General features: G+C 40.8%; 1 protein-coding gene across 1 annotated transcript in view; it reads right to left on the reverse strand.

Moving 5' to 3' along the window:
- The window catches only part of LOC146329631 (protein tweety homolog 3-like), a 40,225-nt gene extending 21,921 nt beyond the window's left edge, over nt 1-18,304 (reverse strand). Inside the window, exons 1-3 of the mRNA XM_084714905.1 lie at nt 17,755-18,304; nt 13,474-13,660; nt 1,890-2,086 (exon numbers count right to left, since the gene is read on the reverse strand). Of these exons, the coding sequence (XP_084571031.1) occupies nt 1,890-2,086; nt 13,474-13,599 (323 nt within the window). The 5' untranslated portion in view covers nt 13,600-13,660; nt 17,755-18,304. The remainder of the gene's footprint in view (nt 1-1,889; nt 2,087-13,473; nt 13,661-17,754) is intronic.
- Nucleotides 18,305-18,583: the final 279 nt, after the last annotated feature.

Here is an 18,583-nt window from a genome sequence, read left to right on the forward strand (position 1 = left end):
TTAATCGAATTAGTTGTTTGATCCATAAAATGTCAGAAAATGGAGAAAATGTCAGCTGAAGATGACATCCTTATATGTCTTGTTTTGTTTACTGTCATAGAGGAGTAGAGAATCTAGAAAACTTTAATTTTTCTTTCCTTCAAAAACTACTCAAACCGATTATCGAAATAAATGAGTGAATAATTCAATAGTAACGGTACCAATCTCAGAACCAAACCGAGTTCTAATATAATCCCTTCTAATCTCAAATCCCAGAAATGCATATCACTATTTTACTGAATTAAAAATAGATTAATTTTCACACCAAACTGCAATACATAGGTTACAGCATGTCAAACACATTAGTTCTGTTTCCATTAAAATGTTGGAAGAGTTCTAAACAAATTTCCGAAATTTCTGCAAAATAAAACAGGAATCAGTGGTGGCTTCCATGATCTAGAAGACATGACAAGATTGTGCAATTAATGAAGCTGCAGTGACTCTGATATAACATGTAATTTAATTGCTGTTTTAAAGCTAGGGTGGTGTTTCTGTTTTCCTTTTCAAGAATTAATTTGTCTGTGATAATCCACTTTTACAGTGATGCAGTCTTTTTATCAGCTGCTGCTATGGTGATAGAGACAGTGGTGACGTACAACAATGGCTCCCGTCTGGACTCAGCATGTAACAGAGAAATGAATGCTTTGTCTGCAGCAGAGGAGGCAGAAGCAGGTACCACAACATCAAGGCTGTTTCCACCAGCCTTTATCATATCTTCTCTTTTTCAACACGCCAACATTTCAAACTCAGCCAATCATAAAAAGTCTGGGTTTTGATTCTGTGATTCAAACACAGTGTTTATCTCATGCAGTTTTAGTGAAATGAGTCTCTACAGCAGCACAGCAACAGGCTGTATTATACAGAGCCAGCAAATCAGTGTCAGTCCTGCCCTTTCAAGAAAAATGTTTCTTTCTCCACTTAAGGGGATAGTTCAGGTTTTTTTGAAGTGAGGTTTTATGAAGTACTTAACAATGATCCGTGTATTACCTACAGTAAATAGTAGCAGTAGGTAGTCGACATGCCCCCAGGTTTGAGGAAACAGAGAGGAGTACCAGCATGGAAGCTAAGCAATGTACTATTGTGTATGCTTAAGTGCATGCTACATTTGCAATATTTTCACTGCTTTATCTTGCTGTCAGACAACCTTTTCCAATGAGAAACCACTGTTCTATGGGACAAATATCACTCTTTCTCACTCAACCAGACTCCTTTGGCAAAAACAGCCATTTTACTTCACAGAACACAGGAGCTGCTGGTCAATCGCTGCCTTGATAGGTCAGTTTGTTTGTGTTTCTATGTGACTTTGGTGAATCTGAACTAAATTTTTAAAACACCAAAGTCACACAATATCGATCAAGGTAGCAGCAAACCAGCAATTCCTGTGTTCTGCCAGGTAAAATTACCTATTTTGCCAGTGGGATTTGGTGGGTTTGGCAAAAGCAATATTTGGCTTATATGAAAGCAGTTTCCCGTCTGAAAAGGTTGGCTTTTTAGGGGGCTAAAATACACTTTGCTCCTGACCCCATACAGCAGTATATTGCTTAGCTTCCTACACTGGTAGTCCTGCTGCTTTTTCAAACTGGGGGCATGCAGAGGTAATACACTGACTATGGATAAACACCTCATACAGCCCTACTTCAAAAAATCCAAACGATCCCTTTAAGGCTACAGGCCAATTCCTTTAATTGGGAAGAATGACAAACTACACCAAACTTTACTCATTTAAGCATTCTTAATAAAACAACTCTTCCCCTGAGACCACAGGGGAGAATGGATCTGAACACCTTCAAATGCACACGACTTTATCATGAGTGCACAGGCGCGTTACTTTTAAGTGGATGACCTCTCACCTGCAGACGAGCGTGGCGATGATGACGCACCAGGCGGTGCAGCAGCAGTCAGCACTGGGCTGCTGGGAATGCGAGTGGGAGTGTGAGGAATCGTCACTCTTGCGTCGCCGGCAGCAAAGCCAGAATGAGTAAAAGAGGAGGAAGAGGAGGTCCAGGCCCAGACACAGCAGCGCCACGGCGCCAAGCAGCAAAACAGACTGGTGAGAAAAGAGATTGAGACAAAACAGTAATTAGTGTAAACAAGAAATATGATTTAATAACACAATTTATGTCAAACTCTGAACTTATCATGGTTGACATTTGTCCTCAAAGGGAAGGGGACAATTTGGGAAGTGGGTTAAACACACAGGAAGTGGACTAGCTGATATGAGCAGAAACCACATACGCAGACAGACGACCACATGATTTAGTTTTCCTGTGTAAACACATGCAGACACACACATTGTGTATCCTTTCTCTAGCTATTTAAGAGCAGAAAATAGTGGCTGTTAAATGGGCGTTTGATGGATACCATGAAAAACACATTTGCACACCATCAAACACACACACCTCCACGGAGCGAGCGGAAGCGATGCTGTTGGGGAGCTGTGTGCGCTAGAGACCCACCACACAGATCACACACCCTCTAAAAGCTTTGAAGTGTAAAAGAAGGAAGGGATGGTGGGGGCAGACAGAAGGAGGAGTGGGGGGGGTAAATTTGGAGCAAAAAAAGAGACAGGCTGGAGAGACAGAAAAGGAAGAAGATGTGAAAGAAGATGACTGAACTGAACACTAAAAAGGGAGAACTGGATAAAGACAGAGATGAGGACTGTTACAGCAATTTGCCTGGAACTGCTGAAGTCTTTTTTTATCACACACACACACACACACACACACACACACACACACACACACACACACACACACACACACACACCAATGTTGGTTTTTCTTTCCTCTCTTGGGATGTCTGGTAAAGTCATTGTACAGCAGGACCACTGAGAGACAAAGGCATGTTTCTGGAAAACCAAAATCTCCACCTGCTAGACTACTTACAATAGACAAAGGAATTCTGCCACACTTCTGCTCGGTCAGAAACAGCAGCAGTGGGGATTCTGGGGACTCCGCCATGGATGATACCAAAATCTGACTCCACCTCTGAGATCCTCACAGATTTCCTGATTTCCCAAGATTCAAAATTGCTGTTTTTTGTGCTGACCTCAACTTTTTCCTCACTGCCAGCCAGCAATTTCCTCACCCTGCAGCAATTTATGCACCTCTACTGTAGCTATGCCCATGTATTATACTGTATATATATATATATATGTTATATAATATATATGTTTTGTGTTTCTTAAAATACAATAGGGATGCCATATTGGCAACATAAAGCATTATGCATTAAGCATTATGTGCTGGAGCAGTGGTTCCCAACCTGGACAACAGGACTAGAAAGCAGAAAGGGATAGATTTTTGCAACACAAAAATATTTAGAAGTTCCTGTTTTTTCACAAATATTTTTGTTTGTTTGCTTGTTTTAAAAAATGAAGTGAAACAGTGTACAGGTCACATCAGTAGGCATATTCAGCTGTTGACAAAGGGTTAACATTTTTTCATTTTGTGGCATCATAAGCCAAACATTGCTAGTTTCAAGCAGACACAGTTGTCATTTTCATGCTCAGTGGCTACATTGTGTAAGTAGCAAATGTACTTGCGCCCATGGGCATGCGAGTCTTAAAATGAGGTGTGGTCAGGCATACTGTTGCCACATTGCTATCTTGAGGCAGCAGAAAGTGATTGCGCATTTGACCAACAAAACCCTGAGCAGTGTTTTCCTGCTATTTCAAGGCTTACATACAAGCCTACAATGTGCCAACATTGGATTGTTCAAACCACACATACATTTTGCACACACAGGGGTGCGCAGCAGTGCTCCTCCACCTCAGTTTAATATCTGTGCATTTGCTTGTATTTAGCCAAATGGGGTTGATGGTGGGACAGACATTTGGGAGACGGTGGAGGATGTTTTTGGTGAGCGGCATTTGGCATTCTGTGACTGTTCCAGAAGACAAAGATACACTCACCGCTACCTCCTCCCACACCTAGGGGAACTGTGGGGGATTCCTGCTGCTCCCAAAGATCATCTGCTCGCACACTTTCACTTCATGCCCGAAAAGACCATTTCCTCAGCAGAAAATAGTTCACTTGTCCAATCTGCTACTGCTTTTACCGTAAAGGGAATGGGAGACACTCTGATTGGTTTCATTCATGTTGCACCTAAAACACACCTATGACTAAAGAGACCAAATACAAACCACACTGGGCCTTGCGCCTTACTTTGCACCCAGATTATGCACAGTTTAACCAGCAAAGAGATGGACACGCCCAAAATGCACTTGCCCCATTGACTACAGATCATTTAAACTGAGTTTGAAGAGAAAAGGGATCAGAAAAGTTATTACAATGCATCCTCTAGAGATCATGAATGTCTTGCTTATAGTAGTGGTGCAGGGGCCAACCAACTGACTCAAATTACCATCCTAAGAGGTTTTGTTGCTACCATGGCTAAAACATAAACTGTGGTATCTCCAAGAAATTGTGATTGTTGATGCACAATGTAATCTGTGGCTTTTCTGAGAGATCTCTTCTTATCCCAGTGGCCTGATTTGCCTGTTGTTTTTCCAGGGAAATTCTTGAGAAACAGAAACATCAAAGAAATAACTGTTCAGACTGGAGGCAGCTGATATGCTGTCACCAGCTTGTCTTCGAAGGCACAAATCTCTTTTCACATTGAGAAACAATGCAGCCTAATAAGGTCAGCATCTCCAAGTCAAGAGTGAACTGTGGCAGATGTATAACCAGGCCAGCAAAGGGCACTGTATCAAATCTGGATGGTTGCAGCCAATCTGGCCGTGCTAGTGGGTCACTGGAACAGTACAGTGGATAAGATTCAATATGAAAAATAATAGGATGTGATCTGCAGTGGTGTAATGTGACATCTGAAGGGAGAGAAGAGGGCTAATTTTCCAACAGCAGTCCAAACCACAAATCTCAGTCCCTGCTGAGGCATCGGTGTAGTTCTATTGTATGAGGTCTCTAAGCCTAGAGCTAGGAGATGTGAATTACAAGCATAACAATTAACTTTAAATATTCACACTAAAGTGATTGTGGCTCTGTGCCATTACAACTAGAGTTACAACTTGCATAATGATCAGAAAGGAATAGAACATTATTACTTTCTCATGGGAAGCAGTTAGTAAAGCACAGCTAAGTGATAGGAAATCAGTTGATTGCTTTTTCACAAACAGCTTTTCTCTAACAGGTAAAAGCAGATGAGCAGAGGATGGGAGGAGAGGATCCTGATGGGAGAGGAGGGGGAGATAAGCTCTGCAGATTCCTGGTCTCTGGTATTATCCCATGTTATTATCTGCAGGCTTAGTGCTGGAGACGTTGTGCTATGGTAAAGGCGCACTGTGCTCCGCTAATGCATTGTTTGATCTCTTGTGCCTTTAAAATTAACGTTAGGGCTTAAAGCATATAGAGTAAGATGCATTAAGCTTTGCAGAATGAGAATCGAACCTCACGCTATACAAGGATGGATGTTTTCATGACATCCATCCATCATAAATCAGACTATAATAATGACAATGGGTTGACACAGATACAGTTAAATAGAGGAAAGTGAGATGACAGTGAAAAGTGAATGCAAGACTAGGGACATAAATGATTAATCATTAATCGATTAATTGCCATTAAGAATTTAACCACTTAAACATTTATAAAACCAATTATGTGTTTTGTGTACCAACTCTCCAGAACTCACATTTTTTCTCAGAGTTTGTTTTGTGTTCCTTGTTAGTCTACAAATGGCAGTACTGTAATTGCGCCCATTTGACATTGTTTTGTTTGGTCGTGCCATTTGTTGAGGACAGGCAGACAAGAGCAAACGTTTTGAAAGACAGCCTTATTGTTTTTTTATTTAGTTTGTTATTATACAGTTCAAGAATTGTTTTACATTGCTAATAAATTTCCTGTTTTTTATCTGACAACCACTACAATCTCCACAAGTGCTCAAGTTATTGGGATAAAACAAAGACAAGCAGGGAATATTTACATTAGAGAAGCTGAACGTCTGGCATTTTTGACAAATGTGTTCACGATGTTATTTACACAAAATATTGCCGATGAACTTATCATGTGCATATGAAGCAACGACAACTGATCCAGGACTCTTGATGCCTGATATATGGGTTTAATGTTAAACTTAATCAGACTGAGGAGCAGGTCTCTGCAGCCACTTCCCTCTCCTCCCACTGTGTATGATGGCTGCTAGATTAACTGCTGGGCTGACAAACCATCAGAGCAGATTAAGCCTGGATCAATTAGCTACTAATCAGCATGGTGAGCTTGGCTGTGCATGTGTGTGTCTGTCTACTTAGATGTTAAGTGTGTGTGTGTGTGTGTGTGTATGTATGTGCGCACATCTACTCTACTGGAGATCAGCTTGCAGGATGGAGGAGGGGCTAAATGTTAAATGCCCAGCCACAGTGATCTACTTTCAAATCTGTCCATTTAAAGTGTGTGTACGTGCGCGTCTGGGAATGTGTGTGTGTGTGTTTGAGCTGACAGGATCAATCACTTCCACTTCACTGAGTTGTCCTTGCACTCTCCCTGCCTGTGTGTTAGTCTGTACTGTGGCGATGCCTGCTATCCTCTCAACTTCTTTCCTGAGGCGCTGACTGACCTCAGGTTCATTCTGCTAATATTCACCTGCATTACTGGGTCAAAGAGCAAACCAAAACATTGACAGCAAAATCTGTATTCGGACAAAGGCGTTTGTGTTCTAATGTTTAAACACAAAAGGATTCAAGAGTGCCTTTTGACCTTTCACTGTGATCCTCTTCTAAATGCTGAGATAATGTCTTCCACTGCGCAAACTGTAACATAGTAGGGCTCACTAATGTTAAATGCCTTTCTTCATCATCTGTAATGTCAACGCATCAGATTTTCACACAGTCAGTGAAAGCAAAAGTGTGCGTCCTCCTATAGTTCAATTTTAAAAGCAGAGGACCTTCAGGGCTTCTCTCCCCAGACTGCAGCCACTGTCCTGCATCACCTGCACTCCTTCACACCCTGAACTATGGGTTCATTTCCACCGGACCAGAGTTAGTGGATTGTTGGTGAGTTTTATTTTGTGTCTGTTAAGTTTGAATGAAGTTGACAATGATAATTTTTTGCAAAAGGGAGTCTGGTTAGTTTGGCAAGAGCAATGAAACAGCTGTTTCTGGTTGAACAAAACATATCTTGCTCCTTGAAAAAAGGCCTCTCTCTGTCATGGTCCTTTCTATAATCTCATCTGATACTCATGATAGCAATCTCAGCCTGTCAGTGTCAAAAAGAAGCACAAGCAAACAAGCAAGCATCGCCTGTGAAGTGGCTGACAGCGCATATCACCTACACCCGGTTTCTATCACTCTTCTCCACTTCCATCTGTAGTTTTGTGGTTTGTGGTGATGTAGAGACTCGGATTGTAAAGACTACAGCCTATGATGCTGTTAAATTGCCCTGCATACATACTAAAAAACAAGAACTGAAACTTGTTTACCAACCACTCGTTTCACCCAATTAACCACCAGCACGTTGCCATGAGGATGTTTTCTTAATAAATGCATCAGTTAATATAAAACATATTTGTAATTCCTTGATGAAATGTTCTCCCTGTATGTAGTGTACATACAGTGCATAAAACAAACATTTACTATTGGAGGTAATAGGAAATTCTTATACTTTTTAAAATATTTCTTTAACATATGGGGTGTGTTACTCTGTGGTGTGGTCTTAACTATTATCCTCTCAACTTCTTTGCTGAGGCCTTGACTGACCTAAGGTTCATTCTGCTAATATTCACCTGTACTACTGGGTCAAAGAGCAAACCAAAACACTAGAGGAAAAAACCTTTTTCAGACAAAGGTCTAATCTTTAAACACAAAAAAGATTCAAGTGGCTTTTGTCCATTTGCATTTGATCCACTGTGATCCTTTCCAAACTGCTATGAGATAATGTCTTCCACTGTGCAAACCGTAGCATAGTATTCAAAATACCAATTACAGTCTTACTTTTCCACAGCTGGGAATATATGTGTGTGTTATTACAGGTCACATGATTCTTCTGTAATGTTCTGCAGCTGTTAATCTGTGGCTGGTAGCTGACTCTGCGATTCTAGCATAATACAAACAGACGAACGCACGCACACACACATACACACATGGTTAGACACACAAGCTATTCCAATGCCTTGCAGAACCCTCAGGATAAGAGCTCCTATTTCAGCTCCTCAGGAAAAAAAGAGAACAGTTTTCTTGCAGAAAGCCACAGAGTCAGCATCCCCAATAAAGTCAAAGTCATCAGAGACCAACTGCTCTTGTGAATGAATGCTAAAAAGTTATTTTATTTAGTTTGTTTAAGAGAATAAAACTCCTGCATGGGTGAGTGAGTGAGTGAAGCCCCTTTTGTACTGGACGAAAAAACCCACTAACACCCACTAAACATTTGACTTTTGTCTTCAGTGGGAAAGGGTACAACCTGCATTCACTCCCAGGTCAAATGACTCAGCAGTAGTCACGGGTATTTAGTGGTTCCAGTTCTGATCGGCAGTGATGGAAACACGACACCCAAGTGGGCACGCTCAATTTCGTCTCTTTTCAGGCAGAGGTAAAATAAGGCTTCTCGTCTCCAACTTCTGCAACTCTTTTTCCCCTTTTCCATACACATGTGCTACTATGGCAAGTCAGGGCTACCACAGACAGGTGTGTATTTTAACTGAAAATTCACTTATCTTGAGTCTAGAAACTCTTCATTTGCAATAATTTCTTCACAATAAAAGTTACATAATCATTTATTATTTTAAAGCTTTTATTATGAAGTACCAAAATCAAGAAATTTTGGGTTTTCATCAGCAGTGGTACCCAACGACTATTTAGCTGAAAGTGGATATGAAACGCTAAAATAAAGCAGATACCAGAAAGTAAAGAACAGTGCCACAGGAGAGACACTGAACTTCAAACTATGGATGTTCTTGGTGACTAATTTCCCTGTAGATCAGACAGAAAATTTAATTTTACTCGACCCATTCAAAATTCTCTGAAAAATACATTGTGTGTATTAAGAGCCATTTGAAGCTGTTAATCACAATTTTCAATAACCAAATTGTATTTTAAATGCTGCTGAAATGTGTGCTACTTTGCACTGCGCATTGTGAACATTGCACAGTATCCTACAAAACATGACAGCAACTCACTAACTGTTTTATCTTTTTAGATCGAGCAGGATCAAACTGTCTGCAGGTAAATTACATTGTTTACGCGGAGCTGACAGTAGCTGCCACACTGTGTGGCTAACTTTAGCAGTGCTAGCAGCAGCAGCTTGCTCTTCTTGCAGGTTTACGTCCACATGCCTGTGCTGAATGTGGTTCCACATTGCTGGTCGAGTGGTTACACGTGTTCTCTGTTTATTCTGACAAAGGCTATGTACAACCTGATTTTTATTCTCTGTATCAAAATACTGACAAACCACACTGTATACAAGATGCCATCTGTCCCACTATACAGAAAACAACAGCCAGGCCTGCCTTCTGTTGTGGCTGCAGCCCCCACTAATGGCTTGGCACTGCATAACATCTTAGAGGCAACAGTTAACCGTCTTTGTACATTAATAAAATATCAATAAATAGTTTAACTAGTATTTCTGGTGCCAACTAGGCAGAGTGGTCACATTTAATCAACTACACAGCTAATCATGCACATCCCTTCTTCAAACCACAGAGTTTCAGTTTGAAGACACAAAAGTACTGAGAGCTGAAGAGACAGAAAGCTCTCCTCCAGAGACATGAGTTTAGTCCTGGATTTCTAGGCAACATGTCAGAAATAAACAAAAAGGCAAACTCATCTACTGGCAATGATAAAGGAGTCAATAATCTATTTTTAGCTTACTTACCCATGTTTAAGAAACCCACATATACATGCTAAGTTTGTATGATTGATTGAGTGAGTGAGTGAGTGAGTGAGTGAGTGAGTGAGTGAGTGAGTGAGTGAGTGAGTGAGTGAGTGACATTGTGTGAGAAGAAAGTTTTTTTGAGCAGCTTCAGAGCTCGAGAGCTGAATACAAATGAACCTGTGCCAAATCACATCAGAAAGAAAAACACTACACAGAAGAATCTCTCTCTATTGTGTGTGAGTGTGTGAGTGTGTGCGAGTGTTGTGTTGTGGTGACGGACTCTGCACTAAAGGACACTCTGTAGGACCTTGTTTGTGTGTGCATGTGTGTGTGTGTGTTTGTGTGTTTCTCAGCTAGATGAGTGGATGCATGAAAGCCTTTGAGACAGATATACTGAGCCAATCTAAAGACGCGCTTCAGTGAAAGAGTGAAAGAAAGAAAGAGAGCATTCTTTCACAACAGACTACAGCCCTCCCCTTCCCACTCTCTCACCCCCCCTTCCCTCCCTCCTTACTCCCTGCCTCCCTCCCTCCCTCCCTCCGTCCCCCAAACCAATTCAGCCTCCTTCTTCTTGTTCTTCTCACCCTCTGTCCCTCCCTCTCCCTCCCCCCGTCTAGCCAGAATTAATGATTTCACCCTGAATAGAACCCCTATATTCACTCACACACACACACCCCCTGAGGGAGATCTGTGACCTCACCTCGACAAACAACACTAAGTGCTAAATACGCACTGACACAGAAAGTGAATATGCTGCATGTGACATATATACATACAGCACAATATGCATATCTACTGTACATATAAAAAAAACACAAACAAACATATGATCATGGTGCAGAATGCTCAGTGACATAGAAACAGCCCCGTCTGCTAAAATATGTCAGGATGTAATTAGTCTAAAAAGGGGGTCCTTAAAATTCCAGTGGTCACACACATTGACACACACACGCACAAAGGCCCTTAGTTAAACATTGAATAGCTCGCAGGAAGTGGCTATTTGGCAATTTAGAAGCACCTCCCATGGCTCATCGAGCCTTCTCTCTCTCCTCTCGCCTCCAATCAGTCTCTTTTTATCTTTCTTTCACTCCTCCTCCTCCTCTCTCCCTGCTTCTCTCTTCAGTTCCCATCTCCCTCCCTTGTTCATGGCCGTGGGTGCCTTCCCACGCTCAGCACTTGAACTTGCACGCCCTCCCTCCTCTCCCCCGAACATGTCAGCAAACTGCATTGAGGGGTGACTGCGGCGCATGAAATGTGGGATTCTAAACGATGTGTCTTGGCTTTATGTGGGTTCGCAGGGCCGTGTTTTCTGGTGCAGAGAGACCTGAAAGTCACCTTGTTTGAGGATTCAAATGAAATGCAGCAAAACTGGGCCAGAGCCCCTCTCTGAGATCGAGCTGCTCTCAAAGGCAGGGCTGCCAACTCAGATGGTGTTTTATCACAGGACAACTGCAATCACTTTTATGCTTTTATCTAATTCTGGTTGTTTTTCCTGCCTGATTTTTTTTAAAAAAAAAGATAGTTAATGAGCTTAGAATATCACAAAATAGTGGGAATGTCCATCATAAGTCCCCAAAGCCCAAGAATGTGTCCTCAAGACACTCAATAACAGTCCAGAGCAGATAGGTATTAAATTTACAATGATATGCAAGCAGAAAATCTTAAGACAGTCAAACCAGAAAATGTTTAGTATTCTGGCTTTATGAGTGACTTTGACTTTTAAGAGCTTATCAAAATAATTAGTGGGGGTGTGAGCTTTTTTTGGTTTCTGAAGGGGGCATGTCAAAAAAAAGTTTGGGGACCACTGGACTAGACAATTGGTTCACACACTTTTTGTCTTGTGACCTTTGGAGAGCCTGGGAAGCAACGCCTACTCGCTACCCCTCATTACATATTTCATATGTCTAGGGGCTGCAAAGCAGTTTATCCACAGAGTGATTGTGTCATTTTTATCAATACTGAAGAGGTAAGACTTTCCAGATATGTCAAAACAAAAAAGCGAAGGTTTAAGAAACATAAAAAATGAACTTCATTTTGTGTAGAAGAAATGCAGATAGGTCAGACTGCAGCCTAGTATTCGCTCAGCCAAGAGGGTGATCAGCTGCAATCTGCCATCAGTCCATCCCAGACACAAACCCCTTGAAACTTTCTGAGAATAATACAGCTAATACAGCTCCTATATCTGCAGCTTATCAATAAGGCCATGACCCCGACTAACACTACTACTCTCATTTCTCCCTTCACCCTCTTCACCAGTGGCTCTCAAACTTTTTTCAATAATGTACCCCTTTTGAAACATTTGTTCAGCCAAGCACCCTCTGACGAGCGCAAAACATTTTTGGTAGAAAAAATGCCTACTTAAAGAGGGACTGTGCCATTAGTGTCAACTTGATGAGGTACATCCCATTAAAATACATTCTTTCCAATACTGACGGCATTTCGTCAGCTCTGTTTGTGCTCTTTTTCACTTCTTTCTCTGTGTTTTCAGCTGTATTGCTGCTATGTTCTAACCACAAATCCACTCTTGTCTATCATTTAATACTAAAACTGCCTTCCTGCTCAAAATGACCATAATTGGGTTTGTTGCTTTCGTCTTCTGTAAGGTTTTATGGCAGTTGACAGTTTTTGGCAATGACTGCATTGAAAATAGGAATACTGGATATAAAATTTGGTTTCATCAAATTTACATTTACATTTCTATTGAACTTATCATAGTATATTTATATAAGGAAGTATGCATTACTTATTTTTTTAATTAATCTCTTAAAAAAATCTCACATACCCCCTGCAGTCCAAAGCATCCCTAGAGGTACTAGTACCCATTTGAGATCCACTGCTTTACACGTTACATTAATGTTAAGTCTACACACCTGACTCAATGCATTATATTAATGTACTTCTCTTGAACTCTATCTTGCATATTACAAATATTCTTTAAACTAATACTGGAAACTTTTGTACATTCCTGCATACAGCTCATTCATTAAAATAACATCCATACTACATATATTGTTTTTAAAATATATTTTTTCATAATCTTATTGTGAATTTTGTATTTTTTCGATTCATGCTTCTTGATTTGCAGTACTTGGTCCCATCTTTCTTTATATCTTTGCGTACAGAGTTAAGTGTTACGTACCAAGATAAATTCCTTGCATGTGAAATCCTACTAATCAGCAATAACCTGATTCTGAGTTTGTCCTTTTCTTTCTTGCTATTGCTCTCGCAATCCTCAGATTTATGCTGCAGCCATCATGGGTCTTGACCCCAAGGTTGGAAACCACCTAACCAATCGACTAATAGTTTCTGCACCACATTTATCCATATCAATAATGGAGCAGGTAGGGGATCAGCGACTTGATTCAAGGACATTTCTCTCCCTCTCTCTCTCTTTCACACACACACACACACACACACAGCATTGATCGATGCAGGGAGGGAATCCACAACTCTGTGGTTGCAGGACAGGCACAGTCACTCAGCACTTGGCCACTCTGCTGTGAAATTACAGTGTGGGCAGGTGGCAGGAGGTGGGATGATAAGGTGATGCTGCATGATGAAGGGGATGATGAATGCTGAGTGGGAGGTAATTATTCCCCCGTACTTGTCTTACCTTCTGGTACTCAGAGTCCTCCGGTCTGAAGTCACTGCTCACGAGCTGGAATTCCATGTTGAAATGGGGCAACCGGTGGAGCAGATTCACCCACCAGGGTGGAGAGTAGTTCACTACGGCCGCCATCCTGATCCAGCTACCTGCCGGCTGTCAACTTCACTCTCTAACCTGATTCCTCACACGGACACTGTGGAGAAATTCACAACCGTTGTGGGTTAACAGGACAAAGAAATTACTGCATGCACAATTCACACCACCAATCATGACAGACAGCGCTAGAAAACAGCTGGTATCAATTTCATTTCACCAAAATATTAAGCAAGATGAAGGTTGAGCACCCACAGTCCTTGCTGCTAAGACTGTTTACAATCAGAACTTCAAAAGCTGTGTCTACCAACTGGACTACTTACTGATGACTAGCATTAGTGTAAGGCCAATGTGATGAGTTATCAGTGATTAGTCACCAACGGGGGTGAGATAAACATGCCAATCATCAACAACATGCCAATACGTTGCACGCACTCTTTTGCCATTTGTTAGGACACTTATAAAATATTGTAGCTGTGAAACACAGGAGCATCCCTTCTTCACTGGCTGGCTGTTCTGTCTTTTATACCTGTACATATCCCTGTGTGTGTGTGGTTAAACTTAAGCATACCTACTGGAGTACCCGCATCCTCAGAGGTAAACTTTTTGTCATGTCACAGGGGCTTTATTTTACCATTCCAAGTTTTCAAGACTTCGCCAATCAATCTCTTTCTAATGACTTCATATAAATGCTTTCTGTTACTGTTTTAATGAGTGCTTTTTAAACATACCAATTAGGGGTGGAAAGTATAAATGGTATGTAAAGTACACTGGTATGAATTACCCCTACAGTATGAACTTTTGACTATACTGTGATAGCGTGGTAGAGCTCTCTCTCTGCTTAACCAAAAAGCAACATGATAAAAGTTACAACAAAACGTTATAAGGACAGATAAAAGAACCAGTAACGTCAGCGTGTAACCAAATTTGAAGATAACTGGCAAACTAGGCTAAACAGACTGCATGCAGAAAGTTTTGGTTTTAGCTTGTTTCTAACAATTCACCACAGTGCACACAACAAAGAGGATGAAGAGTTGCACAAACTATCGGTGCAACTGTCATTATGTGGACATGGTTTGGGCTTACAAAGTCAGACAACAAACAGTAAACTATAAATAATCTGCAAATCATGTCAGACAACCATGGTTATAACTGGTGGTGATACGTGATATACTTGAGAAAGGGTTCTGTATCTTTTTTTCTATTTATTATTTCAGTTTTGCATAAAGGTTCTTAAAATACCCTTATGCTATGTGAAATATGTCGTAGAAATACAGTTAAGAGTACAGAAATAGCTGTCATGCAGTTACCATACCAGTGCTGTAATCCTTCAGAATCATTTAGATTGAGATTTAAGGAATAACAAATGTAGCATGATGAACACTGTATACTAATGTTTTGGTGAGCTTTGGGACCCCAGTCAAAGGCACCCAATTCTGCCAATGCAGTTTTAACAGAGAGGAAGTGTTTATTGATTATGGTTTGCTATGGATTAGGGCAGCACAATATGGCAGAAAAAAATCATATTATGATTACTTTGACAGATATAACAATTGAGATGTGATTCTTGATCAGTGGGAGTGATCATTTTTGCATCAAAATGTTCATTTTCGCTGAAAGAAACCTATTATAATCATGATGATGTGACATTTGTTGGTGTCTGTACCAAACAAACATGTTTTCTTAAATTCGGAGTGCAAGATTTGTAGGCCAGGACTGAAGTACTTCATTATAATTTTGTTTTGTCACATAGTTTTTCCTTTATCAAAAAACTGCAGCCTCTGGGATTTGGATATTGCAATTGGCCATATTGCAATTTCGACGATCTTTCAATTAATTGTGCAGCCTTAGTATGGGTCCTAATTTAAACTATTTCAAACTACCAGGGGGGGCAGGGGCACTCTGTCAGTCATTTTGAAAGAGACAGACACAGATGCAGCAGACACAGATTTACTCATTAGCTCCGTCTATTTTTTGTTTTACACAGTATATAAATTAACTGTTACTTTACTATAATAATGAATAAATTTTGCTATGATGTTTTTTTTCCCTTAAAGTAGTTTATTCTCAGTTGGAAGTCCTTGTATGTTAAATATGTTGATGGGATGGGGGTTAAAAAGGCTGAAACACTGCAATATGACATATCACTTAATTCAAGTTTTACTTAAAATTCTGCTAAACTGGAGGTCTGCCATAATTAATAAAATATGTATGATGATTTTGTCATTTAAGGACACCTTTATAGGTGATTCTCTGTAGTTAGTATACATGAATTATCATGAATTTATACATGACTTAATGCAAGAAGAAGCAGAAATTCATTCACATAGTCCTACGTGAACTACCAGCAATGTGTATTTCTAGAATTAATAATGTCTCATGCATGAGCTCATGTAAGAACAATACAACTATGGTCTTTCAATTGCCATGATTTCTGAGTTGTAAATGGTGTTCATGTCTTCTTCACATGTAGGTCAACAGAACAGCAGTGCACATGTGTTGAATTCCAAGTGTTGGAATCATGATTAACTATGCACTACTTCTTCATTACTTCATCATGTTTACAGCTCTTCAACTAAGGTGGTGACAAGTCACCATCTGTAACACTGATGAGTAACATAAGAATAATGGTGGCATAATTATGAAATCACATATTTTTTGCCTATGCATACATCCGTCAACAGGTTCTAACCCTAACCCTGTTTTATTAGAGGTTTGTAAATAACAACAAACACCTAAATTCATTGACATGTTTAATCTGGGACTGCAACATCCATAAAATGTCAGAAAATAGTGAAAAATGTCCATCCCAGTCAAAGTCCAAAGTGATGCCTTTGAATGTCTTGTTTTGTCAGTTGATATTTTAATGTGATAATAAATGGAGAAAAGCATTTTATGTCATTTTGCATGAAAAATAACCAACAATTGATCTATTAATTTTACCATTTACCCAGTTGGGCAAGTGAGTTACCAGATTTACTTGCCCAACATGGCATTTTACTTGCCCCAGGCAAGATAGTTATCCTTACAGTTGAGCCTGGCGTTAAGCAGTACTGCAGAGTAAATCATGATTTTTACACTTGGAATTTAACAGAATACATGAGTGCTGCTGTAACTGGTCAGTTCTTTGTCCTGTCGCTTTTTTCCCTCCAGACTCACCTATGAGGAAGGCATGAATATTATTAATAACTAATAATCATGATGATTGATGCATTAACAGAGGTAGAATCAGTGGGATTTGTCCAAGCTGTTTGTAAACACACCAGAAAGATAGATAGAGTCTCATTCCCAGGACGTCAAATTTAGAGGCTTTGGGTTGGTAAGCGACCAGCAAAATCATGAGAAAATAAGAAAATAAAGGCAGAGGGCAGGGTCTCTGCAGATATGACCTCCACACATACTTCTGGTGGGTAAGTAATGATTGAAAGGAATTATGTTATGTTCATGCATATTATGCCTTTAACTCATGCATGAGATACTGTTAATTCCTGTACATTCCTGATCACGAATGCTTTTTCATGCACGGAGCCATGCATGATTTCATGATAATATGTCTACCCTTACATCGTGTTACCCCTTTACAGCATAATGCATGATAACCGCAGGTAACATGTTACAAAAACAGCTCACCTGTCATTGCCACCTTAATCACAAACAAACCAGAGGGAGTCCTAAAGTGCCATTTTAAGGGAATATTAAACCTATGAGGTCATACTGTATTTAAAGCAAAGTCTGCATGAATTATAGCACGACAACAGCATGGCTGACAGCTACCTCGCTTCACCCAATTTACGCCCATACGGCAAAAAAAACACGGGCTTCGTGAGATAAAATGTGTTGTGGAGGGTGAAATGGCCGTTATATCAAACCACGACTCTATCCATTACACTGTCTTTACTGTACCTACACATGTAGGTCAACTCAGTCGAGGGTATCCTCATATATTCAAGCCCCAAGCCTTATTTCATTCGCGTACATCGAGTCAATAAATTGTTAGCAAAAAAAAAAACGGGATTAGTTCGCATTAATCTGCTTTGTCCGTTAAAAACTACCGCAGTCTCACTGAGTCGTCAAGGCAACGAGGAGGAGAAAAGGCAGGAATTCGCTTCAGGGCTTCGTGTCTGTGGACATCAAAGCCTGTTTCTGTCCTGAGGTGGTGGAGTGGGGGGACAGGGAACCGTGTTACAACCTTACCTAGTGAAGCCAAAGCGGATGCAGACTCTCGTTTAGTGCAGTCTCGGGAGTCCAGGCCGGCGTATATTTCACCTATTGTCTTCCCGGATCCGCTGGTGGATTTGAACACCACAGCCGTGCGCTGCTGCATCAACGCGGCCGTACCGAGCTCGCTGCAACGACCGAGGCGGCTGCGGTCCCAACCACATTGAAAATAACGGAATATAACGGTCACATTTCACCGAGACGTCGTGTTGCTCTGGCTTCTACCTTCCAGTGCTTTGGCAGATTAAGGGTTAAACTCGTTGACCCGCAACCCAGTATCTTTCTTTTTTTTCAACCCCACAGTTTTTTTTTCACGATGCCGTCGTTTTGTTTCTCCTTAAACCATAATAACGGTTTGTGCTCCTCGGCGGTGTTCCCACGATGACCGTCGGTTCAGTGCATTTAGCGCTGCGGCTCTTCAATTGGATGATATTGTTGGAGCGTGAAGCAAACACGGTGTTTAAAAAGCCCTGGAGGACGGGGCTTTGCGGCAGCTCCAGCTCTGCAAATTGTGTGTGTGTGTGTGTGTGTGTGTGTGTGAGAGAGAGAGAGAGAGAGAGAGAGAGAGAGAGAGAGAGTGCGCGTGCGTGCGTGTGTGTTTATGAGGGAGCGCAAATTCGCAAAGAGGTCACCCCCTAACGTTTAAATGATGGTAGTACATGCTGTGGTGACAGAGGTATCCACACATTTTAATGTGATTAAAATTAGACTACTGGACAGTAGTCCAACTAGACGACAAATACTCAAATTACTGTAATTAATTAGTTTTTGGGTACTGTTAGGAATACATTTTCAAGTCAATAAC

The sequence above is a fragment of the Lutjanus erythropterus genome, chromosome 3 (assembly GCF_056507025.1).
Source record: "Lutjanus erythropterus isolate fLutEry1 chromosome 3, fLutEry1.hap2, whole genome shotgun sequence".
NCBI classification, from domain to species: domain Eukaryota; kingdom Metazoa; phylum Chordata; class Actinopteri; order Lutjaniformes; family Lutjanidae; genus Lutjanus; species Lutjanus erythropterus.